The following is a 20,358-nucleotide window of genomic DNA, read 5'->3' as shown; positions in this document are numbered from 1 at the left end:
AGGAAGCATGAAATGAAAGCTCATTCACTGCAATTTCAGTATTTCTTCTCTTTCTGAGTCAGACACTAACACATTCAATGGCAAAAAATTACAATGATCTCTGAAGAGATATGAAACTGCAGAAATGATGGAAGAGTATTAACTCTTTTTTTTAAAGTGGCTCCCAAAACAGCACGGGGGAAACAGATTAAACCTGCACTAGTTTTCTGAACACGATGAAGTCTACCTAATTTTCTGAGACAGTTGAAATAAATGTGGAAATAAAATCTTCCTGCTGAGGGAAACACGAATTTCCCAATCAACAAATAACTGTATTTGAATGCTTAATCAGGTACGATACGAAATCACCTACATACTCCTAAAACAATAAGTTTGACATGACTCTTGTCCATGAGAGGCTAAAGAAAAAAAGACAAACATTTCAAGGATACAAACAGACCCCTAAGTATCCCAGTATTAGTATTAGAAAATAAGATTTTTTTTCATCTGCTTTTAGTCCTACAAACTCAACTCTTAATTGAGAGAAATGATATCTGGGTTTCTGCACTGACATTTCTCAGTTGTTAGATTTTCTATCTAGAGAAAGTACCCAGTGATCATCTTTGTACAGTTGCACTGGAGTGAGTGTGAGACACCTTGAACTTTTCACTACAAAGAAGCCTGCTTTTCAGATACAACAGACAGTACCAGTTACTCACCTTCACAGCACCTCTTATTATTTTTAAGAAAATCCGCAGCCTTACCTATCAGTCAGTATTCAAATTACTAAGTATATCTTTTTGCTTGAGCTTTAGTGATTCAAGGTTACTGAAATATTTTTAGGCACTTAAATCTAGATAGTGACCAAACTGTAAGTGAGAAGTAAGGTGAAAATCGAGTTAGCTCTTCTGTTTAAGTGTATGGTTACCTTCTTAGTGTAGGCAGACAAGACTCTCATTAAACACTTGCTGCTCTATCTGCCCCTAATACATATAATTGTGAGTGCATAACCCACAATGTAGAACGCCTAAAACCATGGTGCACCACACAATGGAGATGTCCTAGAGCAAAAGATAACTCAGGCAGTCACCACTCTAGCCTTTGCCGGACACTAAGCTCTTTAAAGAGCGTTATGAATTTTGCCAATTCTAAGAGTAAAAGAGCAATTAGGTAGAGATAATGAAAGGGGGTAAGAAATACCAGCGGAAAAGAACAGAAACTAAAATGAAGTACTGTTGTATTAAATTACACACACACTTCATCTCCTCCCTCGGTCATTGGGTATGCAGGGAGCCGTGGTGTGCCTGAGGATTTCAGCGATACATTGTGACTCTCCACAAAGGGAAGTTGACATAATAATAAGCTACAAAACTAACAGAGATGTGCTTCATTTGTTCAGCATCCACAAATACATTCTCCAAAAATTAAATCTGAGATAACTGCAATCTGTCTTTAAAGTATAGTTTACCAAATATGTTAAATTTTCATTTAATTTAAAACCCTATTTGAACGTTTTCTTAAATAGACCATGCTGAGAGTGCAGTAACCTCTCCTGGGTGATCCTGAGCAAGCACCATAAAGTGAGCCCTGAGCTCCATCCAGGTCTCTGCAGAGCTGCTCCTCTACATCTTAGCTTTTCCCGCCATTGACTGTGCTACTATCAAATGCCGTGCTCCTACTTCACCCTGCCTGCCTGCTTTAATGACAGGACATTCCTTTTGGTCTCTATCCCTCTTTTTTTGGCTGTATCCCCTAAACCCAAAGCCCTTCCTTTCCAGGCTACACAGCTCACCCTTGCCAACAGTGCCTCAAACCTCCCATCTGCCTGTCTGGTAGTTGAAAGCAAGCATTCAGGCTTATCTAATCTGCATTTCTCTTATCACAAGCGGGTGAGCATCTTTTCAACAAGTTTAAGAGCCATTTGCATTTCATGTTGTCTACAGTCAGCCCACTTTTAATAAGGATGTCAAAGCTCCCACCCAGCATACACTAGAAATTAGTTCTCTGTGATGTGAGTTTCAACCCCATATCACCTACCCACCCATATGCACACATAGTCATTGTGTCTTTTGGCTTTGGTTATGGTGGGATTTACCATGCAAAAATCCTTAATTTTTACATCAAATTGAATAGTCTTTTATGGTTTCTGGATCGTGTGTCATATTTACACGTTTTCTCCATTTTGACGTTAGAAGCGTTTGTCCACGGTTTGTTCTAATACTCTCTTGGGTTCATTTGCTCCCATTACACTTTTTGGCACATGCGGACTTTTCCCTATCATACACCATCAAGTCTGAATTCCACTTTCCCCACCCCGCAGATGGTGACTCCACTTGAATGAACACCATTTTATTGACAGATTTATCTTTTCCCCAATGATCTGAAACACTCTGGAGGTTTTTGAGTTTTTTTATGTTTTGCTTATGTCTGGATCCTCTAATGCTTAGAATTACTGGGGAAATGGCATTCGAATAAACTAGGTTTAAGAGTCATTTATATTTAAGACACTAACTTACACCTTCTTAAACTTCAGGACTGCATTCGCCATCAGTTCTGCAGAGCACATGTTCCCTTATACAACTAGCACCCGCAAGCACTTAGTAAAATGCCCTCTAAAAAAATTAATGTACTTGAGCGTAAGCAGGTTTCAGGTTTCAGGACTTGTACTAATTTATCACTGTTGGTCAAAGTCGTGTGCACGTCCCAATGGTGCATCATGCCCTCCCTGCTTCCCCATCCACCACAGACTTCCTTCTTTGACAGAAGTCTTTCAGTCTAGTTAATATTTAAGAATCTCACCAGATTCAATGACCATTTAATCACAATTCAACTACTCACATTACAACTGTGGGAAATTACCTGGCAAGTGGTTATAAAAATTAAGCATAAGTCTTAGAAACTGCTTTTGCTAAAAAGTACTCACTCTTTATTTGGGCCCATAAAGTAATGAAGAACAGGAGAAAAGCTTGGCATCCCCACCTCCATTTTGTAATCTGTCTTTGCTCTGAGTTCACTACTGTCTCTGCAGCCACCTTGGAATCCAGAGGACAAGACTAACTGGTCACATTTTTGCAACAAGGGACAGAGGAAATTGCCCTCAAGAAAAGAGCAGTAGAGCCTCCACAGGACAGACCACCTGCCAAGCTACTAGGATGACCGTCTTATCCTGACCAGACTGCTCCCTTCAAGTGATGACAGAGACAGTAACTTCTCTGGAACCCCTCTCCAAATCAGGGCTAACACAGATCAACCAGGCCATCCTTTGACCAGGACTGTTTAGTAATTCTGCATTCCTTTTGCTACCTGCCTCAAATGCTCCCTTTGTTGAAACTCGTGTTTTTATTTAAGCTCATGTCTGCACCCTGAAGATATGCAGAAGTATTTACTTTGCTTCTTCCAGCAATGTGACCATGCAGCACTAATGAACCTGTTGTTTCTGCTCTTCACCATGAGTGGCTGGACCTGACATGTGGAACTCCTGGAGTAAAAATCCACTTTCAAACCATCCCTGTGACCCAGCAATTCTATTCCTAGGTATTTACCCAAGAGAAATGAAAATACTGCACATGAAGACTTGTACATCAACATTCGCAGGAGTTTTATTTTCTTTGTAACAGTCCCAAACTGAAATTAAAACTCTTGTTGCTTGTCAAGAGAAATGATAATAAACAGATTGTCCTATAGTCAAATGTCAGAATACTGGCAATAAAAAGGGATACGTGCATGCAACAGCACAGGTTGCATCCCAGAATCACTGCATTATATGAGAAGAGCCAGACATGAAAGAATACTGTGTACTTCCATCTGAATAGGCAAGTAATCATGATGACAGAAATCAGAGCCATGGCTCCTGCAGAGGGGCAGGAGAGGAGGACAGCACGTCTGGAGTGATGGTGATATTCGATATCAAAGTGGATCCTTAAACCATGTTAGGAATGTAAATTCTCAGTCCCCGCCCCAGATCAACTGATTGTGAAACTTGGGGATGGGTGCAGCAAATTTATCAAGCCATGCAGGCATTCCTGATAAACTCTAAGGACTGAGAACAGTGTTATAAGGCTTGTTTGTAGAGTGAGCACATGAGTGTATACAAGTTGCCAAAGCTCATTAAACCCTTCCCTTAGAGGCTGAGCATCTTATGTGAAACTATACCTCAATTCTTAAAACCTGGATGCAACTTTTAAATTATGATTTTAAATTCTGAAGATGAATGGCAAAACAATGCACCTACAGGCACAACTAGGAAAACTGCCCTTTCACTGCTTCCCACACCTGGTGAAGTTAGTTCTGGACATTCTTCCTCTTCACTCCTGGCCCTCCAGGCCGATCTCCTAATTGCACTTCCTAGTTCAACAGACACCTTCTGTTTGTCCCTTGATCCAGCAGAACACCCACTTCCCCTTCTCCAGTTCCCTCTCTAAATTGCCAGAGCTATTTCTCCATGCCACAGGTCTGTTCAATGTCTTTCTGCTGTTTTCCCTCTATCTAGCACACAGTCTAGATAGAGGCAACAAAACTCTGACACCTTGGTCCCAGCCTATCATATCCAGTACCTTCAGACCTCACACTGCACCGATCTCAGCTGATGTCAGATTCTCCTACTTCGTCTAACCCTGCAATTGAGCTGCTGCCTATGTCTAAAATGCCACACACCCCTGACATACACGTGTGAGTTCTATCCCTGTGTGGTGTAAGCCTCCTGCTCTCTAAAATTCAGCTGAAATATGGCTTCTTCTGTACAAGTTCCCTATCACATAACCTGGGCAGAGTGAACTGCTCCCTTCCCAGTGCCTACATTTTCCCACTGGCTATACAAACTACACTTTTCTTTGATGAAATTTCAGTCTACGAGGGCCTCAACACCTAGTAGTTTGGGGTAATCTCCAAATATCACTCCCTGCTTATGACCTTCCAATAGGCTCCTATTACTACTAGATAAAGTTCAAGTTCCTTGCAGAAGTGCAATTGCCTCTTAAACATCTCACCACTCACAGTCACAGTCCTCAAAGCACAAATGACCCCAGGCATTTTCCTATTCTCTCCCTCCCTGAACAATTTCATTTCCCTTTCTAGTTCCATTTGCATCACCTTATGCTCTGATTTTAAAGTACAGTTCTAAATATTTGCCAGCTACACATCAGACAAAGGACTGATAACCAGAATATATAGGGAACTTAAAAAATTAAATTCTCCCAAAACTGTGAATGGGCAAGTGAACTAAACAGAACTTTCTCAAAAGAAGAAATTCAAATGGCCAAAAAACACATGACAAAATGCTCACCATCTCTAGCAATAAAGGAAATGCAAATTAAAACCACACTAAGATTCCACCTCACCCCTGTTAGAATAGCCATCATTAGCAACACCACCAACAACAGGTGTTGGTGAGGATGCGGGGGGAAAAGGAACCCTCTTACACTGCTGGTGGGAATGTAAACTAGTACAACCACTCTGGAAAAAAATTTGGAGGCTACTTAAAAAGCCAAACATTGATCTACCATTTGATCCAGCAATACCACTCTTGGGGATATACCCAAAAGATTGTGACACAGGTTACTCCAGAAGCACCTGCACACCCATGTTTATTGCAGCACTATTCACAATAGCCAATTATGGAAACAGCCAAGATGCCCCGCCACTGACGAATGGATTAAGAAAATGTGGTAACTATACACAATGGAATTTTATGCAGCCATGAAGAAGAACGAAATGTTATCATTCGCTGGTAAATGGATGGAATTGGAGATCATTCTGAGTGAGGTTAGCCTGGCCCAAAAGACCAAAAATCGTATTTCTCCCTCATATGTGGACATTAGACCAAGGGCAAACACAACAAGGGGATTGGACTTTGAGCACATGATAAAAGCGAGAGCACACAAGGGAGGGGTGAGGATAGGTAAGACACCTAAAAAACTAGCTAGCATTTGTTGCCCTTGACGCAGAGAAACTAAAGCAGATACCTTAAAAGCAACTCAGGCCAATAGGAAAAGGGGACCAGGAACTAGAGAAAAGGTTAGATCAAAAAGAACTAACCTAGAAGGTAACACACATGCACAGGAAATCAATGTGAGTCAACTCCCTGTATAGCTATCCTTATCTCAACCAGCAAAAACCCTTGTTCCTTCCTATTATGGCTTATACTCTCTCTTCAACAAAATTAGAGATAAGGGCAAAATAGTTTCTGCTGGGTATTGAGGGAGTAGGGGGGAGAGGGAGGAGGCAGAGAGGGTGGTAAGGGAGAAGGGCAGGGGGGAGAAATGACCCAAGCCTTGTATGCATATATGAATAATAAAATAAAAAAATAAATAAAATAAAAAAATAAAGTAGAGTTCTAAGAGTCAAACTAGAACCTACCAGTAACAGAGGACTAGGCCCAAGGACTAGGAATGAAATATGACCTTCCTCAGCACATGGGAGGAATTAACCACCATGAGTACAGCAAGTGTCTGCCCTGGACACGCTTAGCTTAGTGGAGCCTGGACAGATGACTCTACAACAAGGAGTGACAACAGATGCTATCATCTACACATATGTGATACACAGAGATACATATTCTGATGAGGTGAAGGCACGACACTGAGATCTACAAGGACCAAAGGACAGCAAAGCAGAAAATGCAGCACCTGTGCTGTGGAGTAGCAGCCGCTAAGTTCCTATTGGATGGTTTGCCTTTAGCCTTGCGAGACCTGACTTTCTCACTGTAGAAGGAGGGAACTTGGGTTAGCGGAGTGGCTCAAGAGGTAGAGCACCTGATTTTAAGCATGAAGCCCTGAGTTCAAACCTCAGTACCACAAATGAAAAAAAAAAAAAGGGACCTTGATCAGAAATGCAGGTTTGTTTTAGCAATAAAATGGTCACAGAGCTAACAAAAGCACTTAAGACACCAAATACAGAGCCTTTTTCACCATAGGAGGAAAATGGCTTTTGGATATCTAACTTTGAGTAAAAATTCAATCGAAAGGTGGAATTTTATATGTCAAAGCTGTAAATGTGATGTTGAATTTTAAAACCTGGAAAACTGCAGCTGACACACCTCACCACAGCAGCAAAAGCACTACCCTTCTAGGTTGTCATGGCAACTGAATACTTAAGCTAAGAGGCAGAGAGAGTGTCTGAGAGATTTTGTTGCCATTTCCACTAGAAATATTTAAAAGTGTTTTTAAAAAGGTTTATATGTCATCTGAGAACTACATCACTTAGCATAATCAAGCCTCTGTTAACCCTTTACCGTGATAAACAAAAAAATTAAACAGGCTTAAAACATAAAATGTACTAATCCAGAGGGGTTCAAAGAACACCTAACCAAACAAGCTTGGCCTGACCTCTTCAGGTTAAGCCACATGCTCCTCCTTTGTGTGAGACTTGCTTTAGCTTCCTGTTGTGAGACAGGGTCTCACTATGGCTTCAGCCCCCAGTGCTGGGATTACAGTTGTGCACCACCACACACTTTCCTTCTCTTCACAAGTGACGCTGTTCCTGCATTTGCTCATCTGACCGCATCAGTTACTTGCAGACAGAGTCCGTCCTAAGCCACCTTTGCACATCACCTCCAGAGTGATGCAGGTTTTAGGTGAGGACTGAGGCGAAAATCTCATCAAATTACAAACGTGAGATCCCTTTCAGAAATAATGTAGCCATGTTTATCTTACCAAATGCATTTCTTTCTTTTTTTGTGTGTGGTACCAGGGCTTTCTCTCTCTTTCTCTGTGTGTGTGATACTGGGGCTTTCTCTTTCTTTCTTTTTTTGTGTGGTATTGGGGATCAAACCCAGAGCTTCATGCATGCTAGGCAAATACTTAACCACTGAGGTACATCCCCAGCACAAATACATTTCCTGTACAATGTTTTCTGTTGCTCTTCTGAGAGAAATTGAGAAGTAAACGGCAGGTCTCAGAGAAGGAGCTACAGGGTAATATTCCAGTTGTCCTAACACAGGTCCTATTAACCTGCACCCTGGGTAAACACCAACCTCTCAGGCGCTTACCACCCTATCTAGAAAGCGAGGTGTCTGATCAACTGAGCAGACTACTTCCGTGAATATGAACCACTATAATAAAAGATGCTTTTTAATTAAAGAGCTCTAATGTCAAATTTAAAGGAAGATGTGGATGAGCATGGTGGCTCACATCTGTAACCTCAGCTACTCAGGAAGCAGATTGGGAGGACTGCCGCTCAAAGCAAGTCAAGGCAAACAGTGAGAACCCCATCTCAATCAATAAGCCAGGTATTGTGGTACACCCCAATGATCTGAGCTAGGGGGAAGGTGTAGGTAAGAAGATCACAGTCTGAGGCCAGCCCTTGGCAAAAAATGTGACACCCTATCTGAAAATGATTAAGGCAAAAAGGGCTGGGGGCATGGCTCCAGTGGTAGAGCCCTTGCCTAACAAGCATGAGGCCCTGAGTTTTGCCAAAAATAATAGTAATTTTAAAGAAGATTCTAAAGAAACAATTCTCAAGCTGGTTTGGGCCAGGGACGGCATGTTAGTCAGATTTCTGTTGCTATAACAAATCCCTGACCAGCTGGCCTTGTTGCTTTGGGGCAGATATCATGGCAGGAGTGTGTGGTGGAGCAACAGCACTCACCTCATGGCCAGGAAGCAAGAGAGAGAAAGAAGGAGGGTCCGGGTCCCACCATCCCTTCAAGAGTATGCTCCCAGAGGCCCAAAATCCCATACTGATGCTAGAATGCCTGCCTAGCAAGCATGAAGCCCTGACTTCACACCCTGTACCACCAAAAAACCAAAAAAGTGACAAAATCCTCTACTGAGTCTACTGCTTAGAGGTTTCACCACATCCTGGCAGTGCCTCCCTGTGGACCAAGCCCCCAACAAATGAGCCTTTGGGAACATCTAAAATCTCAACTACAGTGTGCAGAATGCAGCCTGTTTACTTACTCCCACAGTGGCTCTTTCAAACCATGCCCCATACAGAGACTGATTTATCGATTCCTTTCCTACCTCCTGGAATGCTTGCCAAGAGAAAAATTTTGATTGGTTTGTCCTAGGTGTATACAGCAGAGATAAGAAAAAAAGTGAGGTTAAACACAAAGGAAGGAAAGGCTGCTGGAGGATGAATATGGGGGAATATTATGCACTCATTATGAAAATAGAAAAATGAGACCTGTAGAAACTATTTCAGGAATGGGGGAGGAGGGGTAAAGGAGAACGATGGAGGGGTGAATTCAACTATGATATATTGTAAAAACTTTTATGAGTGTCACAATGTACCCCCAGTACAATAATTTAAAAAAAAAAAAACAGGAATGGGGAGTATATCCCAGTGGCAGAGCTCTTGTCTAGCATGCACAAGGCCCTGGGTTCTATACAGCACCAACAAAATAAATACATGGACAAATAAAAACAAATTCTTAGGCTCTGTGGGGAGGGTAACCTACTACCTACAAGAGTATTTCCACAATTAGCCCAGTGTCTGAGGTCAGAATCAGCAAACCCACAGCCTGACTTGGCCAATGATCTCTCTTCATCTTCCCCAATTCTGGCAAAGTGCGTGCCTGCGCAGTTTTCCCAGCCAGATGTCTGGGAGTCACTCTCAACGCTCACTCCCCACACCCAGTTACCAAGACACTATCACTGACACCTCCTAGCCCTGCCCCAACCTGCCCACTTCCCTTTCCTCTGCTGTCACCTGTGCCTGGGCAGCATTGCATTAGCCTGGGTCATCACAGTTCCCACTGGTCTACCACTTTCCTAACATGCCACAAAGGACTCAGAGCGCTCCCCTGAAAGCACAGTTGTGTCACTGCCCTGCCTCTCCCCCACCTTACAGCACATCATCATACAGTTAGGATGGAGGAAATTCCCATGATGCACGGTGACATGACATGCCTCTCCCCTCCTCACCACAGCTCTATCCCAACAGTCATCCGATGGCTGTAAGCATCACAACCTAATCCTGGGCTTTTCTCTTGCCTCAGTCTTTCAAATAACTTATCAAAGTGTTAAGTGACGATTCCCAGCTCCCAGAGGGCCCCCAAGGCTCCTCTTTCCAACATGACGGCCACACCTACAGGGCTCTCATTGACCCAACAAATGGATGCTCAAATGTCCCCAGAGACACTTACTTATTGGCCATTAAGGCTTTTTTTTTTTTTTAAATAAGACTTTAAAGGTGTCTTGCTTGTTTTTAGGTACTAGGGACTGAACTCAGAGTTAAGTGCTCTACCACTTGAGCACACCAGTCCTTTCTCCTTTGTTTTTCTGATAGAATCCTCCTATCTCTACCTCTGGCATAGCTGGGATTAAAGCCCGTATCACAACACCACACTCAACCTTAAATTTAGAATCTGTGTCTGTGTGTGTCTGTGTGCACTGGGGACTGAACCCAGCATGGCTCTAAGGTGTGCTTCCTTCCCTTTACCAACCACTCGCCACAGTACTCAAGGTTTGCACAGTTTTTGTGTGTGTCAGGACATGCCCATTAGATAATATCCCCGAGTCCCTGCGGGTGTTTGTCTGGATTATCTGTACTTGCTCACAAATACGGATAATACGTAACTAACATCCTGCCATGGCTCTCATGGCATTGGGGTAAGAAGTAAGAATACTTATTAGGCCTGGGTCTTTACGAGCTCTATAAACTGGGACTAGTTACTCACTCCCAGGTGCCTTCAAGGATTCCATGTTTGCTTTTATTTATTTATTTTTTTTATGGTTCTTTATTTTTTTTATTTTTTTTTTCATTTTTCTTTTATTATTCATATGTGCATACAAGGCTTGGTTCATTTCTCCCCCCTGCCCCCACCCCCTCCCTTACCACCCAATCCGCCCCCTCCCGCTCCCCCCCTCAATACCCAGCAGAAACTATTTTGCCCTTATCTCTAATTTTGTTGTAGAGAGAGTATAAGCAATAATAGGAAGGAACAAGGGGTTTTGCTGGTTGAGATAAGGATAGCTATACAGGGCATTGACTCACATTGATTTCCTGTGTGTGGGTGTTACCTTCTAGGTTAATTCTTTTTGATCTAACCTTTTCTCTAGTTCCTGGTCCCCTTTTCCTATTGGCCTCAGTTGCTTTAAGGTATCTGCTTTAGTTTCTCTGCGTTAAGGGCAACAAATGCTAGCTAGTTTTTTAGGTGTCTTACCTATCCTCACCCCTCCCTTGTGTGCTCTCGCTTTTATCATGTGCTCATAGTCCAATCCCCTTGTTGTGTTTGCCCTTGATCTAATGTCCACATATGAGGGAGAACATACGATTTTTGGTCTTTTGAGCCAGGCTAACCTCACTCAGAATGATGTTCTCCAATTCCATCCATTTACCAGCGAATGATAACATTTCGTTCTTCTTCATGGCTGCATAAAATTCCATTGTGTATAGATACCACATTTTCTTAATCCATTCGTCAGTGCTGGGACATCTTGGCTGTTTCCATAACTTGGCTATTGTGAATAGTGCCGCAATAAACATGGATGTGCAGGTGCCTCTGGAGTAACAGTCTTTTGGGTATATCCCCAAGAGTGGTATTGCTGGATCAAATGGTAGATCGATGTCCATCTTTTTAAGTAGCCTCCAAATTTTTTTCCAGAGTGGTTGTACTAGTCTACATTCCCACCAACAGTGTAAAAGGGTTCCTTTTTCTCCGCATCCTCGCCAACACCTGTTGTTGGTGGTGTTGCTGATGATGGCTATTCTAACAGGGGTGAGGTGGAATCTTAGTGTGGTTTTAATTTGCATTTCCTTTATTGCTAGAGATGGTGAGCATTTTTTCATGTGTTTTCTGGCCATTTGAATTTCTTCTTTTGAGAAAGTTCTGTTTAGTTCACATGCCCATTTCTTTATTGGTTCATTAGTTTTGGGAGAATTTAGTTTTTTAAGTTCCCTGTATATTCTGGTTATCAGTCCTTTGTCTGATGTATAATTGGCAAATATTTTCTCCCACTCTGTGGGTGTTCTCTTCAGTTTAGAGACCATTTCTTTTGATGAACAGAAGCTTTTTAGTTTTATGAGGTCCCATTTATCTATGCTATCTCTTAGTTGCTGTGCTGCTGGGGTTTCATTGAGAAAGTTTTTACCTATACCTACTAACTCCAGAGTATTTCCTACTCTTTCTTGTATCAACTTAAGAGTTTGGGGTCTGATATTAAGATCCTTGATCCATTTTGAGTTAATCTTGGTATAGGGTGATATACATGGATCTAGTTTCAGTTTTTTGCAGACTGCTAACCAGTTTTCCCAGCAGTTTTTGTTGAAGAGGCTGCTATTTCTCCATCGTATATTTTTAGCTCCTTTGTCAAAGATAAGTTGCTTATAGTTGTGTGGCTTCATATCTGGATCCTCTATTCTGTTCCACTGGTCTTCATGTCTGTTTTTGTGCCAGTACCATGTTGTTTTTATTGTTATTGCTTTGTAATATAGTTTGAAGTCAGGTATTGTGATACCTCCTGCATTGTTCTTTTGACTGAGTATTGCCTTGGCTATTCGTGGCCTCTTGTGTTTCCATATAAATTTCACAGTAGATTTTTCAATCTCTTTAATGAATGTCATTGGAATTTTGATGGGAATTGCATTAAACATGTAGATTACTTTTGGGAGTATCGACATTTTTACTATGTTGATTCTACCAATCCATGAGCATGGGAGATCTCTCCACTTTCTATAGTCTTCCTCAATCTCTTTCTTCAGAAGTGTATAGTTTTCCTTGTAGAGGTCTTTCACATCTTTTGTTAGGTTTACACCTAGGTATTTGATTTTTTTTGAGGCTATTGTAAATGGAATTGTTTTCATACATTCTTTTTCCGTTTGCTCATTGTTCCATGTTTGCTTTTAGTTCTTACATAAAAAATTAAAAATCTCACATACCCATGGGTCTCCGTACACATTCTGTAATGTTTACATCAGGTTAAACATTCTTATCTTCAAACATTCATCATCTTTATGGTAAACTCTTTCAAAGTCCTTTCTTCCAGTTTTTGAGACGTGCAGTATTTTGCTTATAGTCTCCCTCCTGTGCAACAGTACACTGGACTTGTTCCTATGGAACTGTAACTTAGTACACACTAACACCATTCCCAATCCCACCTCATGCCCTGCTCACAGCCTCTGGGACGCACAGTCCACTCTCAACTCCTGAGACCAACGTTTTTAGATACCACACAGAAGTGATGTGATGTGGTGCTGTACTGCATCTGACTTCTTTCCGCTAACAATCTGGTTCCAGCCATGTTGTCACAAATGACAGGACTTCATTCTTTTCATGGCTGGATGCACAATGTGTGTATGTGCAAGGGTTCTACACTGAAAAGCAGACCCACCTTCTAGAAGTCTCTAGTGCATAATTTTCAAAATTTCCCACCCGTAACAAAGACTGACGAATTGCAAGGCTTTCTACGTCATCACTGTTTATCTTGAAATATTTTGCTTACTGCTTTCCCAATGTCACTCTTAAACTCTTTTAAAACTGACAATTGCCATTTAGTTCAAAATATTTTCATGTAAAAATTCTTATAAGGTAGTATAATCATTAACCCGATCATGACGGCACCAAATCTTGGCCTTCATAATGAAACACATAGCACTAAAGAGAACAACCTCAAACATTAACACAGCCTCTGTGAGAACGGAAAGAACACTACATGTCGCCGTGTACATGGGTGGTGGAACTAAATTGTCTCTTCAGCTCCTTCATAATACCAATGACCACTGTGGCCGTCCACACGGCAGGCATGGTCTCCTGCTGGCCATCCGTCTGTAAGCACCTTGCTTCTTTATTAAACACCCTGCATACAGGAGATATGAACTTCTCTAGAATAAAGCAAACCTCCATGAGGCCTGCATGTTGAGACAGGGAAAGGATGATTTTTTTGTGTGAAGGGCTTCCCTGGATACCACATGCCTATAGCTCCTGACAAAGGCTTCAGAAAACAAAAACCAGGGCCATCCAAACAATCCCACCCGCGCAGAGGGTCGTGCCCTGCCAGACTGATGAAGATGCAGCAGTGACTGCTCTGTGGATGAGGAGCTGCAGAGACAGGCAAATGTCAAGGCTAGCAATCAGGACATGAAAGGGTGTGGAGTGGGCAGTCCCCACATGTGGCCCTGAAACTGTGTGCAAGTGTCAGTGCCCCATTAGACTACAGGCTCTTATGGGCAAAGACCTTGTCTTTTTTAATCCGCCCCAGGAAATGGCACAGTGCCGGACCTGGAACATGAAACCTTCCCAGCCGCCCCTGGAATGCTGTACCCCACTTACTAGGGCAAGGCTCTCCAGGTGTCCTGGAGCCCTCTAGTGGTGGCTGTAGCTCATCAGGAGCCTGAAGGCTGGCAGACAGGACACAGGCAAAGGCTTGCACCAGACACAGCAGATGCTGTGTAGAGAGATTCGCAAAGACTTCCGCATGAGGCTTTCCTGCAAGTCTACCTGGAAGATGAAAATTCAACTTGTCTCCTCATAACACCATGCTTAGTTTTCAAAAATTTAGTAAGCTTGAATCTTTAGTATTTTAAAACACAGTGCTATTTGAGAAATCATAAAGGAACAGAATGTTCAGTCTTGGAAAGAAAGAAAAAAGAGCTTACCCCTATGTAAGTACAAAGTATGGATGACAAGAAGAAAACATCCCTTCTTTATTAAGCTCCCTGTCGCCTTCTCAAGGATAGTCAATTTTCAGGGTCATCTCAGATCTCAGAAAATGCAGGTCTCATTCTAGCAGAATGTCGCTTATGCTATAGAAGAGTCCCGTTTTCAAAACTACACTGGGACTCTGGCATTTAATGAATAGCTTTACTTTCAGGAAGGAATCATACCGGACTCTGGAGTCTTTCCACAGATTGACATCTTACTAGCTGGGTAAACGTAAGCACTCTGTACCTCACTTGCTGCCTTTATAAAACAGGACTGACAGTCTCTGCCTTGGGGCTGTTAAAAGTGCATTTTACTGCTCATCCAAAGAGCTAGAGCAGTGTCTTGTACCTGGTGAAGAACCAACAAATGTTCATTTGCTACTGCAAATTAAGGTGCTAAAAATTGCCTAGCACAAAGCCTACAAATAATGGCATTTTTAACAAGAACAAAAGTTTATTTTTTTTCTCTTTTTTATTAGTATTTTTTAGCTGTACAAAGAGGTTTCATTGTGGTAGTTTTACAGACATATACAAGGTACTTTACCCTTTCTTCCCCCTTTTTTTAAAATAGTCTTCATGGTTTCATTATTTTATTTTCATACACATGTATAGGTACTTTTCTCATATTCACCCCCCTTTCACCCTCCCTCACCCCAATGGTTTCCAATCCCCAAACATTTCCCTCCAAAAAATACTTACTTTAGAAAGAGCTTCATGATCCTCCAATATTCTTTCTCTCAGTTTATTAAACAAAAAATAATCACATTCAAATGATATTATGAATACTTGAAATGTCCTAAAAATAAGTAGTTGCCATGAAGAAATCTTAACCACAAATCATCTAAGAATTACAAAACACAAAAAGGGAACTATTTTTCTTATTATAAAAGCAGTCATAGGCTTACTTTTCCTGTCTTTAGTCTCAATTCCAAATATGAGAGAAAATATGCAGTACTTGTTTTTCTGTGTCCAGCTTATTTCACTTAATAGAATGTCCTCCAATTCCATCCATTTTTCTACAAATGACATGATTTTTTATTCTTTATGGCTGAATAATACTCGGTTATGTATACAGACCATGTCATCTTCATCCACCCATCTACTGATGGGCACCTAAGCTGATTCTAGACTTGGCTAGTGTGAATATTGCCATGACAAATGTAGATACAGGTATCTCTTACATATGCTGACTGACTTTGTATTCTTCAGACATGTACCCGGAGTGCTACAGCTGGATCATATGGTATTTCTGTTTTTTGAGGAAACTCCATACTTATTGCCATAGTGGCTAGACTAAGTTACATCCCCACCAACAACGTGTAAGAGTACCTTATTCCTTATATTCTTGCCAGCATTCGCTATGTATTTTTCTATAATAACCATTCTGTCTGGGGCGAGATGGAATCTCAATGTGATGTTGAGCATTTTTCCATATGTTTATCTTCCATTTACTCTTTTGGGAACTATCTGTTTCAGATCATCTACTTACTGACTGGAACTGCAAAATGAGAGACTAAAGTTGAGACACACCTCCAAAAAGAAGGTTATGCTTCTTGTATTCATCAGAGAGAGCATAAAGCCATTCCCCTGAGACATCCCTCCTCCTCCATTTAGGGGGTGGAGGGAGAGGGACCAAGGCTCCCACCCAACTCGCTTCAGAGCCAGTTAGATCTCTGAACAGTGCTATTCATACAGGCATCTCCTTGATTCCAAGTAGAAGCTCCACTGTATAGAAAGTAAAAATAAATCTTGCTTTCCATAAACAAGATCAACGTTCAAGGAAAACCAGAGCAAAGTCTGGGAGAAATATTTCTCATGATGGCTAAGATGCACCTCTTTTGTCAACAAACTGAGTCAATGTTTTTCTATTAATTCACAGGCCACTGTGAGACAATGCTTTTAAACTATAGTGGGGGCTTAGACCCCAAACGCACTTACAATCTTATTATCCTAGTTCTTCACCAGCCACACAAATGTCTCCAGTAGAACCTGCACATTTTCAAGTGCCCTCCTGATGCTGACCTTACATTTTAAATGATCAAGGAAAAATTCAGAAACAACTTAGAGGAAAGAAGCATTTGGCTCACCACTTCCCATTTGACTTACCTACATATAATGGCCACAGTGAATAGCTCTTTATTACTGAGCCTTTAGGAAGTGATAAGTAAAAAATACATATACTCCTTATTTAACAAAATTTAAGAGACAAGGCATAACTTGAGAACATATAAAAGTGCCATGCAAAGTTACCATGCATTCATGACATCAGACTCTTCAGAAGACACGGCCAAGAGAGCACCTTGGGAGTGCAGTGTTCATGATCCACAGAGTACCTAAGAGAGGAACCCTCTGCAGCTCATCACGGAAACAGGAACCCAGCCCTCAGAGTGTCTGTGAGCCTAGTAGGCACAGGAAATACAGTTTCCACCCATGCTTCTTAAAGGCCCCACAAACTTCACTTTCTCGATTCTCGTTCATCCATTCAGTTCAGAAGAGGAGAGGAGGAGGGGAAGCTAAATGACAATGAGTTTCTATGGAGGAGGATGCAGCACACAAGTCATTTCAGGACCTCATGCTCTGTAGTCCTGGAAAAGTTAAGCACACAGTCAAATACTCTGCTTTATATCAGGAGCTAGAACATCACTTTCATGGGAAAAAAACTTGACCTGAAAAAAGTGAAAGAAGCATGTAATGTTAAAGCCATTGGTCATGAACACAACAGCCCCCATTTCAAATCATCTCAGACAAACTCTGTTCACATTCAAACGCAAAAGTGGCTTAAAACTTGGAATATTTGTTATAGACATGCACTATTGTGTTGGATAAGGTAAATAAGTAAGGCGGTGTTATTCAGCAACAAAGCAGAAGTAACTCTAATGAATTTGATTGAGTTTGCCCAGCCCCAAAGAGCCTCTAGAACTTGGGGCAAAATCTTGAGCTATATTCTCCAGATCAAGTCAAGAAAACCTAATGGAAAGCAAGAACCAATCCAACGGCCAGTCGTTACCACTACCACATGAATCCTTTCTGAAATGCAGTCAGTATTAGGTGAGAAAAGGTTCAAGACAACATTCTAGAGATATGTTCTCTTGTATATTCACGTTACAAATTTGTATAGAAGATAACTGTAAAACTAAAATTTGCTCTTTTTTCACGTGGTCATCTAAGTCAGTGTTTAAACTTCTAATGCCTAACATTTAAGTACTATGTGTACACTTTGGATTCTCATTCCACAACCTACATAAAGAAGCAGTTTCTGAGGTGAAAGGATTTAAAATGTACTGGACATTAATGTATGAAGTAGTTAAATGAGATTTGTTTGAAAATATTTCAGCAAAGAGAAAAAAAGCCTGATAACTGTCGAATCTGAGTAATAGGTTTATAGGAGTCCGCGTATGATTTTTCAGTTTTGTGTAAGTTTCAAATTTTTCATAATAATTTAAGCATTTAAAAACATTTTACATTCTTAAAGGACTCAAATGACAAGTAAAAAACAGCCAAGGGATTTTAAAATTGAAGTACAAAAATTATGAAGCTGACATTTTTAGATTTGTTTTCATATAGCTAATCAAAATCTCATCTAGTTTAAGAAAAATTGCGATGAAGATCCTGTTAAAATTTTATACCAAATGATGACTCAAATGGTTTATTCCATACCAAGAAAATGCATGTGCCAAAAAAATGCAATAAAAATAGGTGTGCCTTTCAAACAACAGCCTTTCCCTGCCCTGACATGTTAAAACTCGAAATACACTCTTTTCATCTTAGATTTTTTTTAAAGACTATTTTCCTTATTTAGGAAAACTTTATGATGAGAAAGCAACTCAGCAAAATTTCTGCAAATAATGTATAGCAAAGATGAAACAATAATGCATAGCCAAAGAGGAAGAAATGAACATTTTCAAAAGCGTTTGGAACCGTATTCCAGCTACCTCTGTGCTGAGGTCTCTTTTTCCTCCCAATATACATCACTTAAGTGTCTGTCAAAATAACTCTTGCCCATTCTACAAGCTCACACTCCAAAGCTGCAGCTCTCCCTGGATCGGCTGCTCAGTGACAAGCTGCTCCGAGAGCACCTATCGAAAGCAATGTGATCGTCTGCTCCTTCCTTCCTTCCTTTCAGGGCACGCTGCTGCCCATCAGGAGAAGGAATTGACGGTGTATTATGTATGAACGTCATCACATCAGTTGGCTGTCTGGTTTGAATAGCTCACATCAGCTCTTCATTCATGCCAAGGATGCTCACTGTCCACAGACAAGATAAAGCCCTACTTCCTTTTGGATTCTCCCTTGCTACTGGAAAACCAGGAGACTAGAACTGTGTCTCACAGAGCACGAGAGGACAGAAGAAGAAACCCTTCACCCTCTTCAGAAAGGAAGCTGAAGGGCTGAAAAGTTGGTAAGGAGGAAGCCAGGGGAGAGAGAATACCCAGACTCTGGTATAGACGGTAACGTCAGCCACAGACTTGGAGTGTGTGTGATCCTGAAATATGGACACGCAGAACTTTTCCAGGATTTTTCAGTGCTGAAGTATTCAATGAATTTTTAATTAAGTTCTGAACACTGTGGTCAAACCAGCTGCTGCCATCCGATAAAGGCAAAGTTCAACCTGTGACTTCTGCAATCCTGTCCAAATGCAGTCTTCATGTCTCACAGGCCATCCTAACTGATGCTATGGGATTATCAGGATATAGAGACAGGACCAGAAATAACACACCCTGGTAAAGAAAAGGACCAAGGAGTAGAGAAAGCACATCAGATACGGAAGCTTACTATTTCCAGCCAGAGTTCTAATTACTCAGCCAACCACCGCCAGGTAAGATTTGATTTTGTACATTAATTCATTGCTTGACTACTGAAATTAAGCCTGCTGCTGGAGCACAAGCAGCGGATTTTGAGTTTATGGGCTTGCCCTTAAGCTTCATGTAGACTTCAGCCTTCTGAGGTAACACTTGTTTCTTCTATGCTGCATGAACAGTCACTCCTAGCTAGCTAACCAACCAGCTACAAATTCCCATTTGTATTTCACTGGATTTAACCCAGCTTCAGTTTTTAAAATCCCAGCTTTGTTTTTCTTAGTAGCCTGAAAAAAATGCATGAGTAGAGACCAGAATAGTGCCTAAGAGCCACTCACAGGTGCTTTTTTACCAAACATTCCGAAGAAATTTGCTTCCCAGGGTACTTGGTTAAAACAAAGAAAAATTCATATGTATTTTTCCTATTTACATTAATGTAAAAGAACAAAGCTCAAGGACAGATTTTTTTATTTTTAGCAAAAACAAAACAAAAAAAGCCCTGTGATGTCACGCTCTTATTCACATTAAAGAAAAATAATCTCTAGTAAACTAAGACTACTAGAATCGAGTTACTGGCCCTAAAGATACCAGGCATACTTCTGTAGCAGAGTAAAGGAGGACATTTTTCCAATTTAACAACAGAACAAAAAATGCCTGGTGTGTTAAAACCTCAATAGTTTTAATTTAGACAAATCATCCAAACTAGAAAATGCAAAGAACCAGGAAGTCATCAAAGGCTCTTAAAGATTACGTGCCTTTAAAAAATTCCCTAGAAACACTGCATGATGAGATCAGAGTTTTTCACTGTCTTGTAAAAACACAACAGAAAGGACTTGTCACACATCCTTCACCTGATTCTACAAATTCTAACATAAAAATTCAAGCATATTATACCATTTCATTTAAATTAAACTGAAAAGGTTAGATTTTCAAGACTTAATCATCATAAAGAAGTTTAAACAATCACATTTCTATGAGGGGGACAGAGATAAGGAAAACCATGAAA

The 20,358-nt window shown here is 41.0% G+C and overlaps 2 protein-coding genes across 3 annotated transcripts in view; one reads left to right on the top strand and one right to left on the bottom strand.

Annotated features, from left to right (window-relative positions):
• The window catches only part of Aven (apoptosis and caspase activation inhibitor), a 79,805-nt gene extending 61,750 nt beyond the window's left edge, over positions 1-18,055 (bottom strand). Inside the window, exons 1-2 of one of the 2 annotated variants that reach the window (XM_020168271.2) lie at positions 16,807-18,055; positions 14,186-14,353 (exon numbers count right to left, since the gene is read on the bottom strand). In XM_020168271.2, coding sequence (XP_020023860.1) covers positions 14,186-14,353; positions 16,807-16,813 — 175 coding nt within the window. In that variant the 5' untranslated portion in view covers positions 16,814-18,055. The remainder of the gene's footprint in view (positions 1-14,185; positions 14,354-16,806) is intronic. The other variant, XM_020168274.2, reaches the window with a different exon arrangement.
• A 548-nt stretch (positions 18,056-18,603) lies between these two features.
• Chrm5 (cholinergic receptor muscarinic 5) overlaps positions 18,604-20,358 on the top strand; it is a 64,094-nt gene continuing 62,339 nt past the window's right edge. The window contains exon 1 of the mRNA XM_020168279.2: positions 18,604-19,372. The gene's annotated coding sequence lies outside the window, so the exon portion shown is untranslated. The remainder of the gene's footprint in view (positions 19,373-20,358) is intronic.

The sequence above is a fragment of the Castor canadensis genome, chromosome 2 (genome assembly GCF_047511655.1).
Source record: "Castor canadensis chromosome 2, mCasCan1.hap1v2, whole genome shotgun sequence".
Taxonomy (NCBI): domain Eukaryota; kingdom Metazoa; phylum Chordata; class Mammalia; order Rodentia; family Castoridae; genus Castor; species Castor canadensis.
This window is presented reverse-complemented; position numbering and strand designations above follow the sequence as displayed.